General features: G+C 45.8%; 1 protein-coding gene across 3 annotated transcripts; it reads right to left on the reverse strand.

Moving 5' to 3' along the window:
- Positions 1–408: 408 nt before the first annotated feature.
- On the reverse strand, positions 409–10332 carry LOC141173018 (chemerin-like receptor 1). 3 transcript variants are annotated; one of them, XM_073657644.1, is made up of 3 exons: positions 10210–10323; positions 8779–8873; positions 409–1707 (listed from the first exon to the last, which is right to left on the reverse strand). In XM_073657644.1, the coding sequence occupies exon 3, from the start codon at positions 1692–1694 to the stop codon at positions 627–629; it is 1068 nt and encodes a 355-aa protein (XP_073513745.1). In that variant the 5' UTR covers positions 1695–1707; positions 8779–8873; positions 10210–10323; the 3' UTR covers positions 409–626. The 3 variants fall into 3 exon arrangements, with proteins under 3 accessions (XP_073513745.1, XP_073513744.1, XP_073513742.1); XM_073657643.1 differs by having other exon boundaries at positions 8740–8873; XM_073657641.1 differs by lacking the exon at positions 8779–8873 and having other exon boundaries at positions 410–1707; positions 10210–10332.
- Between the last annotated feature and the right edge of the window lie 645 nt (positions 10333–10977).

Genomic DNA, 10977 nt, shown 5'->3' on the forward strand with positions numbered 1-10977 from the left:
ATTGTGATGTAAACAGCTTATATTGGTCATTAAGTGATAGGACTCTCAAGGGATGACATAAAGTTAGTCTAGAATACCCTTCTATGAGTCAGTATCAAGTAGCATGTCATACTGATATACAATATTTTTCCAATAGAAGGAGCCGTGCCAGGGAGACTGCAGCTGACATCCTGGCAATCAGATTAAACTGAACAATCCCTGGAGATTATCTGGTCCTTATATGGGGGCAATATGGAATGGGAGGAAGTAGCTAACTTCTCCTATTTGAGTTTTCATACAAATCAGTAACTAGAATACAATAATAGAATAATAAAGAGTAACATCTGTAATAAATGAATGGAACAGGTGATGTGTGACCAGGAACATTTATTTGAATATATAATGTATAGAAGTCCACAAATAAAATAAAGACAGATGTATAAGGCTGAGAAGTGTTAGTCATTGGGCTCTTCTGTTAATACTTGTGGCATTACTCACCAGGCTATGTTACCCAAATATCTACACTTATGTCCTAGCGACAGGACGGAGGATACATTTCTTGTTGCAGAGCATCAGAAGGTGCATTTAAAATTTCTATATATCCTTGTATGGCATATTGCCGGAGGTATCCTCTTAGGAGAGCCCCTTTAAGAATTTTTTCTTACTTCACCAGTGATAACTTCCATTTCAGTCTCCATCACTGTCAGATTTGATCGGAGCTCTGTTTCAGAACCAGCTTTCTCCTTGAACGTGTTCTCCAGAAGGAATGGAATGGACTTGAGTAAACTTTTCTTGAAATCTCTTCCGACAAAGACGTAAACTATAGGATTCACACAACTGTTAAAGAAACCGATGCTGTATACAAGGTTGCTCATGAACAAATCCACGGTAGGATCCATTTGAACTTTCATGACTTCTAGGAGAGGCCATATATGAAATGGAAACCATAAACAGAAAAAGCTAAGTACAATAGTGATAATGACCTTTAGTGGTCTGTTCGATTTAGACAGACTTCTGCTCTTACTCAAGCGACACGCAATAAGACTGTAACAAATTACTATGATTGAAAATGGGATGAGGAACATGGAGATGAATCTGACGATTAACATAGTTTGATCCATCATTGCGTACGTGTCCTCGTCATCCGCATATATGGGTACACAGTATAAGGTGTCATTTTCATCATCTTGAGCAATGTTGAAGAAAGCAAGATATGGGGAGCTGAGCATGAAACATGTTGACCATATTATTCCTGAGATAGTCATGGCCAACCGGGGAGACTTATGGTTTTTTGACCACACGGGACACATGATGGATGTGCAACGGTCAACACTGATAATCATTAGGAAAGAGGTGCTGACGGACATGTTAATGAAGAGAACGGTGAAAACAACTTTGCACATGGTTAGACCAAAGGGCCAATGTCCTTCCATAATTATCTCAGTTATCTGTAGAGGGAACAAAATATCAAATATAAAGTCAGCTATGGCCAAGTTGAGAAACCATAAAATGCTGACTGTCTTCTTCATCTTGAATCCAGCAATCCAGATGACCAGGCCATTCCCGGTCACCCCCAGAATGAAAGTTATGCTGTAAAAAATGATGTTACAAATGTGGATCAGTCGCAATATGGTTGGGTTTATTTCTTCTATATCTTCTTCGTAGACATACGTTGTGTATTCAAGTTCGTAAGGAGGAAAAGAAGCAGCTTCCATATTTTAGGATGTCCTACAACCAAATAATAGAAACATAAGAGAATTGTATGACATTTTACTGCTTTCCATTATTTTTCCAGATTCAGCTTTATTTCCTGTTTTTAGAGGCCACTTTCTCATGTATATGTTTAGGTATTTTTCCAATGTGCTGCAATAAAAAATGAAAATCTGTTCTCATAAACTTATACAAACTCATTAAATTTGGAGTTCTTTGGTGGTTATTAGAGACTTGAGAATTGTTTTTAAGCAAATTGAATTCTTTAATTATTCAAAAAATAGCATTTTGCTGAATTCAAATTTTTACTATTCGCTTCATGCAGTTTGGATGATTTATAGAGCACTGGGAAAGTTGTTAGAATAAAATGATACTCACCTTATCACTCACCTATCCTCATAATGCTGCAACCACCCACAGTCTGGTCCTCTGATTCATCCAGCCATTTCTTTCCTCCAGTGTGCAACATCCTCTTCACGCATCTTCATTGTGCACTGGAAACCAATGCACTTCTTGACTTCACAAAGTATGTCTCCTAAGTCCTAAACAGTGCCTTGGGTGGTCATCTGGTGACATTGTCACTTTAGAGGCCAATTTGATGCCAGGAGCCCTGGCACAGAATCATGATGCCCAAAGAGGATGTTGAACACCAGCAGAAAGAAGAGGCTGAACAGACAGAGAACCAGAAGGTGGACGGCTGTGGCAAGGGTGAGACAGGTGAGTGATAAGTTGATTATTATTTTCTTTTCCTTTTTTTTTGCTCTCAATATTTATTATGTTCTGGGTTCATTCGATTTTCATTGTAACTTCAAAGCAAATTTAACTTTCTATGACAAATTTGAGCAAATTGAAAAATTTAAATATTGGCACATTGACTTGAATTTTTTGTTTTGACTGGTCAAAATCATTTTACTGAACCAGTATCAATGAAGAAGAAAGAACAGCTTTAGAATAAATGCCAATGGTGGTAGGATTTCTCTTGTCTCATAGACACAACCAAACAGAAGCCTATCCTCACCCAGATACCATGAAGAGTGCCTTTGTCTATTATTTATCTTTCATTGACTGGTCATATAAAAATGAAAGAGACAGAATCATGAAACCTGATGGCTGAGTAACTGCCAGCCATGCTTGGCTTGTGGACCACTGTGAGTTCATTATGGCACAACCTTAAAGGGGTTTTCCAGTCTTAAGTTACAAGTCTATAGTCACTCAATGTGGCTTCAGACTTGTGAATCCTCACATCACACGCACTGGATGCTGTGAAAATTCTCCGGTGCTGGAAGCGGGCGTTCATGTGAAAGCAAGTATGAGATTTGAATACTTCTGGCCACATCCTGGCTAGCCTGTATCTGTTCTTGCTCAATCCCATTGCATTGAGCAAGGCCGCGCCCACCTAGTCAGCATATGACAGCATGTACAGTATGTAAATCACAAACTTGCGGTCACATGCCCGCTGCTCCCGGTGGCGGCAATGGAATATCCTCACATCGCCAGCACTGCACATTGTGAAGATTCTTCGGTTCCGGGAGTCGTTATTCTTGTGTCCACAAGTGTGCCTCTGATTAGGCTGTATCCAGCCTCGTTCAATACACTTGCATTTGTGGCGCCTCAGAGGGTTCAGTCGCCACAGATGTACTGCACCTCACCCAGAGGTGTGGTATCTCCTTCTCTCAGGTAAGGAGGGAGTGCTGCCCGGAACCCCAACACCTGCATCCAACACTACACTACTCCAGGCCGGCTGGAGGGGCAAGATGTATGCGCAGTGCTGAGCCCTGTCCCTGGCTGGAGTGGGGGGAACCCAAAGGTAGGGGGAACTAGTAGTGGGTGTGGGTGGAGGAAGCAGTTTAGGGGAGCACCATAGTAGTAGGTATAAAAAGGGAAGCCATCTTAGGGTGGCAGGTTAGTTCAGAGGAGAGAGTGAAGACAGTCTGGGAGCAGAGTCTCTTTAGGAGCTCTGCTCCACAAGTAGGGCACAGTCCTAGAGGCCCAGGTGGGGAGCAGAGGAGTAGGCTCCGTTCTAGTAAAGGGATCCTAGGGGGTACGGCGAGTGCAGGACGGCACCCGTACGCCCCGAATCTGTCAAAAGACAGAGGGATCGTAGGCTGCAAGAAGTGGACCGGCCCCTGGACCAGTCGTGTAACTTCAAGTCTCGGGTGGAAAAACCGGAGGCTTCTGGCTTACATAGTCCAGTTGCCAAAGCCTCATTCTAATCTCTGTGAGGGTCAAGCAGGTCCGGGAGCTCCAGTTAGACAGGAGGGACTTCAGAGCACCCGAACGGGACTGAGAGTGGGGAAGCGCAGGGCAGGAGGGAGAAGACCCAGCGTGAAGATGGTCTAGAGAGGAACACAAGAAAGCAGGGTTCCGTCAGGTGCTCCTAAATTACCTGAGGAAGGGCTGAACCCCCGTTCTGGTGAACGCAGCACGACGTGGGAGGCTGTAAGCTGGACAGTACTACCTGAGGAACTTAACAACTGTGAGTAAAGACTCGGATGACTTCACCGCACTGCCTCCGTCCATTATTTCAACTACGCCATCTTCCATCTGCACTACAACGCCCAGCGCAAGCAACACTATCTACACTGCCCTGGAGCTAGCTCTTCCTGTGATGAGCCACACCATCCCTGCTGCAGTAACATCAGCTCCAGAGGACTGCTCCGCAGTGGTGGCTCCCTTTGGCCACATTCCACAGGTGGCGTCACGAACTTTACAAATCCCCTATAAATAATTTCCCTTTTTGTTGACCGCCCTGGGCCACGGACCGGGCCAGCCACCGTGATATCCCCCACCAGCATCCATAGGCCCGGCTGCCGAGTACCCCACGGCTCTGGGGCGCGTCAACTTCTGGCGTCATGAACAGGATACGTGACCAACCCGTTATCAGCGGGTATTGTGTGCCTAAGGAGCTGTGTTTCCACATTGAATGTGGCGCCCGCCCCAGAAGAACGGGCGCCATTATGTGCGTGATCAAAAACTACATCGTGGGCCGGGTCCCAGAATGGCACCAAAAGCACAGCCTGCCCCTTGCAACAGTGACTGTCTGCGTAGATGTGTCCGTCAAGGCAGGGAGGACGTCACAAGGAGTGACCGACAGCAAGCTGCCATGGGACCGCCCCCGAAAGGGGAGGGCAGGAAGAGAGAAGGAATGGAGACAGGGTGTGGTCTTAACAAGTCTAGACAGACCGCACCCAGCAGCCAGCATGGACGGAAGCAAAGATCCAGCATCCGCCTCTAGCCTGCAGCAGCTAGCGACCCCCCTAACCCTGGAGGGGGAATCCAGTAAATTGTCCCCGGAGGATGCGGAATTCCTCCAAAGTGAGATTCTGGAGTTGGGCCAGCAAGTGGAACGGGTCCAGCAAGCAGCGGTCACCAAGTGGAGGAGCGAGCTGCTAGAGAAATTAGCAGCATGGCAGAGAACAGCACCGGATGCCAGCAGCGGCACCCCAGCCCCGGCAGAGCCCGCTGAATACCAGGAGGCTGTGTGCAGCACAGGAGCAGGTAGGAAGAAATCCCCTGTCTCGGGAGCTGCAAGCACCGACCTGCTCCTGGGTCTCCTACACCAGCGCTCCCCATACCCCGCCATGCCCTCCCTGGAGCAGCTGCTCAGCCCGGAACCTCCACCCCCGGGCGCTGATCCTGAGGACCTTCTGCTTGGTTCCCTCCCGGAATCTCCACTCCCGGGCGCTGAAGCCAGGAACCTCCTACTCGGTTCCCTTCCCGAGCCTCCAACTTCGGCACACGAGTGGGTGTATGGCGCACCGGCCTTTGATTGGTCTGCCCGGTTCGAGGACCAGCAGCTGTGCCCACTACTCCCGACACCAGCGCCCCCGGTTGCCTGCCCCAGCAGAGAAGAATTTAGTTGGGACAACCGGGGGGGGACCTGATGGGGTTCCCGCAGTAGACCCAAGCCAAAGCCCTGCAGAGGAAGGAGTTCTGCAGGCGAGAGCTCCAGCAGCTGGAAAAGGAGCGGCACGCTCGGCGGGCGCGTTGTGAGAGACTGGAGGCTCGGAACAAGGCCACAAAGGCTCAAGCACGGCAGACGGAGTCTGCCCACCCCAGCCGCCGTGAAGAAGGACTCGTGGTGAAGTTTGACCTGAAGGCTGGGTGGGGCTTCATTCGAGATCTCAACTTTGCAAGGGACATTTTTGTGAACCGGCGGGATGTTGAGCCTGAGCCGGAACAGGGCCATCCCGACCAGAATCTGTACCCCGGTGACCGTGTCACTTACACTCGGCATCACGGGGAACGCCGGTGGTATGCCCTCCAAGTGTACCATGTGATTGAGGACACACCCCTGCAGGACAGAGCTGATGACCCGGCTGGGTCCAGCAAAAATCAGAAATACCCCAGGTGGGGACCCCACTACTAGTATAGTAGGCGGGACTAAACTGTAAATAGTCACCCGTAAGGGTATAGGAGGTTAAAGTGATGTTTTCTTATATTGTGTGCATAATTACCCGTCAGGGTATACAGACTCCTGGCTGGGGACTGTGAACAGCCAAAAACTGCTTTTGTATATAGTTCTGCACTGCTTAAGGTGCTCCCTATTGGTGCAATCAAGTGACCTCAGAAGAAAAACCCGTTTGGCGTGGCGAAAGATGTGGTCCAGCACCAGGATCACTTATGCCCTGCAGCTACGCCCATGCTGCTACTTTTGCTCCTGTTTAAAAAGGAAAAAGGACAACCTGTTACAGAATATTATTAAAAAGTGTTTTATAATGTTTGATAATTGTAACCAGTAAAGTTAAAGTGAAGTGCCTCCCATAAAGGGATGAAATGTTTTATTATCTTATTTGCGAATGCATTCTTAAAATTTTGCATGTCAAATTTACCGTGTTTTTCTCAGTTCCAGCCCTCGGACGTGCTGTGTTTTACCAGGGGGTAGTGTGGTGCCCCTGAGGGTTCAGTCACCACAGAGGTACTGCACCTCACCCAGAGGTGTGGTATCTCCTTCTCTCAGGTAAGGAGGGAGTGCTGCCCGGAACCCCAACACCTGCATCCAACACTACACTACTCCAGGCCGGCTGGAGGGGCAAGATATATGCGCAGTGCTGAGCCCTGTCCCTGGCTGGAGTGGGGGGAACCCAAAGGTAGGGGGAACCAGTAGTGGGTGTGGGTGGAAGAAGCAGTTTAGGGGAGCACCATAGTAGTAGGTATAAAAAGGGAAGCCATCTTAGGGTGGCAGGTTAGTTCAGAGGAGAGAGTGAAGACAGTCTGGGAGCAGAGTCTCTTTAGGAGCTCTGCTCCACAAGTAGGGCCCAGTCCTAGAGGCCCAAGTGGGGAGCAGAGGAGTAGGCTCCGTTCTAGTAAAGGGATCCTAGGGGGTACGGCAAGTGCAGGACGGCACCCGTACGCCCTGAATCTGTCAGAAGACAGAGGGATCGTAGGCCGCAAGAAGGGGACCGGCCCCTGGACCAGTCGTGTAGCTTCAAGTCTCGGGTGGAAAAACCGGAGGCTTCTGGCTTACATAGTCCAGTTGCCAAAGCCTCATTCTAATCTCTGTGAGGGTCAAGCAGGTCCGGGAACTCCAGTGAGACAGGAGGGACTTCAGAGCCCCTGAACGGGACTGAGAGTGGGGAAGCGCAGGGCTGGAATGAGAAGACCCAGCGTGAAGATCGTCTAGAGAGGAACACAAGAAAGCGGGGTTCCGTCAGGTGCTCCTAAATTACCTCAGGAAGGGCTGAACCCCCGTTCTGGTGAACACAGCACGACGTGGGAGGCTGTAAGCTGGACAATACAACCTGAGGAACTTAACAACTGTGAGTAAAGACTCGGATGACTGCACCGCATTGCCTCCGTCCATTATTTCAACTGCGCCATCTACCCCCTGCACTACAACGCCCAGCGCAAGCAACACTATCTACACTGCCCTGGAGCTAGCTCTTCCTGTGGAGAGCCACACCATCCCTGCTGCAGTAACATCAGCTCCAGAGGACTGCTCCGCAGCGGCGGCTCCCTTTGGCCGCATTCCACAGGTGGCGTCACGAACTTTACAAATCCCCTATAAATATTTTCCCTTTTTGTTGACCGCCCTGGGCCACGGACCGGGCCAGCCACCGTGATATCCCCCACCAGCATCCATAGGCCTGGCTGCCGAGTACCCCACAGCTCTGGGGCGCGGCACATTGAGTGAGGTCGCACCCATCTATTTGACACATGACCGCACTTTCGACACGTGAAGCGGCACTGGAATATCCATTCCTCACATCTCGCACACTGCACACTGTGACGATTCTTTGGTGCCAGAGCTAGGAGCGGTTGTTCATGTGGCCACAAGTATGTGAATTGCATACTTCAGGCTACATTCTGTTTAGGCTGTATCCAGCCGTGCTCAATACACTTGCATTGAGGTAGGCTGCACTCATCTAGTTGACACGTGTCTGCAAGTCACTCTTGATGCCGGCACTAGAGAATACTCACAGTGTGCAGTAGGCGCAATGTGAGGATTCACAAGTCTGCAGTCACATAGAGTGACTGCAGACTTGTAGCCTAAGTCTAGACAACCCCTTTAAACGTTGAGTAGACCCTCACAGCCTGATAGCTTCTTGTTCTAACATCACATTTGTTTTGGATAATAATATGTTACAGAAAGCCTCTTTTTTCACAGAGAATTTTAAAAAATGTTTAAAACATAAAGGGAAAAATTAAAGATCATCATATATTTTGTATAATCAATGACCTCATGCTCTAGACAGGGAGGAAAGCCTAAATTGTTATTGTTTTGCACCATTTCAATATCTTACATTTTATATACCAGAGGAGAAAAGACAAATGTCCACATATCTGATGAATTAGTATTTAGTTCAATTGTGACAAAACTGCCTCAACTCCTTAGAAAAAGTAGTCATATATTTTCCTTTATGAAAAAAGAAAATGATCCCATTGTTCTAAACGCTTACTGAAGAGAGAAGAGTCATTGTCAAGCTTTTCTTCTTCAATATCAAGCAAGCTAAGGTTCTCATACTCCCCATCTGTACAATACATATCTGTAATACTGCTATATGAATGGGTAATTAATCCAATGGTCAATTAATAAAAGTGATAACAAACCTAATAATCACTTCTGTGACCAGTTCAGAATGAATATACCTGGCTACAATCTTGGAGTTGCCACTGCAATTAGGTAAGTTCCCACATTCCACTTCGTTGGAAGAAAATTCTTCGGCATTAGTAAAAAGATCCAACTGGAATATAAAGACTTACAGACAATTCTCCATAGAAAAATAATAGGAAAAATAACTTTTTTTTCCACAAAATAAAGAAAATTCATTCTTTTGCGGCATGAATTGGAGGTAGCTACCTTATAAGTCAATGTTAGATCCATTAACCCTTGAACGCATGACCATAAAAATCTACTTTTTCACATACCTGGGGCCTTTTAGGCCCGTGTGCAAATAACATGGAATAACTCAAACAAAAATGACAAACAACTATATACCTGAGTAATACCTAGAGTTTCAAAATTCTAGCTAAAGTAATCTTGCAGAAAATAGAAAACAATTAACAGGGCAGGCCTGCGAGGCCCCAGGTATGCGTTCTAGGGTTAACGAGCTTGGCAACATGACAAATGGAGTTAACCAAACCACCGATTTCTGGTTTGGATGATATCTTTAGTCATGATGCAGTCATGATTATGGAATCGGACATTGGCTTATAAAGTAGCTTTCCAAGAATCTGGGTTTTCTTCCTTCTCCAAAAGGTGTATACATAGATGTAGCCTTTCTTAAAATGGCAAAGACTTCACGATCCATAAAGATATCCTAACGCAGAAAAATGTAACTTGAAACCTAACTATACAAATTCAATGTTTGTTGTCAAAGTATAATACAAAAATCCCTGTATGAATAATCGATGTGCCTTTCTTTCATACATATATAGCATGTTGACTCTACTTTATCTGGAAAGTCTAGATAGAGAGTTAAGGTACGGGGACTAGGCACAGAGAGAAAAAATTGTCCCCATCTCCTCCACAAAAAATTATATTTCAGGTTAGATAAAAGGGGAAAGCTTAGCTTTTTCTAAGATTTGGAATAATCTATAGTATGTGTCATCTAAGGTCCACAGAACTCTAGAACTATATGTTCAGCATCCTGCCCGACTCAAAGTTTTGTTCCATCTGACTAACATGTGCCTTTTTTTTCTGATCTGGGACTTTTCAGTGGAGCGTGACCTTGAAAAGTGAAAGTTGTTGACCCATGTAGACAACACTTCCAAAAGAACGGAAGCTAAGCTTTTTCTAAGATTTGGCATAATCTGTAGTAGGTGTCATCTATGGTCAACAGATCTCCAAAACCAAAGAGTGAAGTCATCTCGTTGACCCATATTGTGCATTTCGTTGCCTACAACAGTGAATATTCCTTCCAACAGTTGTCTGAAATCTGTGGCTTTCTAGACACTACTAAACTGCTATTCTAATTTCTCTACAGCTGGAAAATTTCAGGTTGGAGAACCCTACTTTACAAATATCCAAATCTTAGAAATAAAATTAAGGAATTTTAATTAAAATGATTTGCTCCTTACCTAAGCGCTATGGTGCAATCTTCAATTTTCACCTCTTGATGGTCAGTGTTACGGGGAATGTAATGTTTTCTGCTTTTGTTTCCTTCAGTCTTTGGCACAAAATCCGATTCAAAACGGCTGTCCCCAAATAAGGAAATGATAAGGAATCACACAGCGATCTTCAAAGATATCTTCTTTTTACGATAAGAGTCACTGACTTTGAACATTCTGGAGGACATTCGGTGACAGCAGCTCGAGTGAATGCGGCTAAGATCACTTTTTTTTAGTTTTGGTCCAGTGGGACCCGTCTGTGTTTGACCATTGCTTAACCCTCATCTGAGTTATTTGGTAAATTGGTAATTAACTAGTTGTACACAATTCAGTTACTTAATTCTTGTCTCTGATAATGCGGAAACTCTCATGATTTTGCACAAGTTTCAATTAAACAACTGCATATAGGTCTTCTTAGGAGCAGAAGCAGAAAACTAAGCAGAAGAAATCAATTTTATTTGAAGCTGTTGTTATATAATGATAATGTTTCAGAGAAAAAAAAACTTCTTAGATTTGAAAAATAATAAATCACATTCATGTACTCTACTATTAAAGAGGATTTCCAAGCTTGGGGCAAAAGTCTGCAGTTACTCTATGTGATTGCAGACTTTTGAATCCTTACAGCGCACAGTGCACACTGTCAGGATTCTCCAGTGTTGCATCAGGTGCGGGACAGTCATATGACCTCAAGTATGCGATTTGCATACTTCTGACCACATCCCATCTAGACATGTCCGG

This window comes from Phyllobates terribilis, unplaced genomic scaffold, assembly GCF_046119375.1.
Source record: "Phyllobates terribilis strain yellow unplaced genomic scaffold, ASM4611937v1 Scaffold_12__6_contigs__length_324123572, whole genome shotgun sequence".
Lineage (NCBI taxonomy): Eukaryota > Metazoa > Chordata > Amphibia > Anura > Dendrobatidae > Phyllobates > Phyllobates terribilis.

What these genes read in the sequence shown, in the direction of transcription:
- LOC141173018 (XM_073657644.1), bottom strand. Translation starts at nt 1,694, where the DNA reads ATGGAAGCTGCTTCTTTTCCTCCTTACGAACTTGAATACACAACGTAT.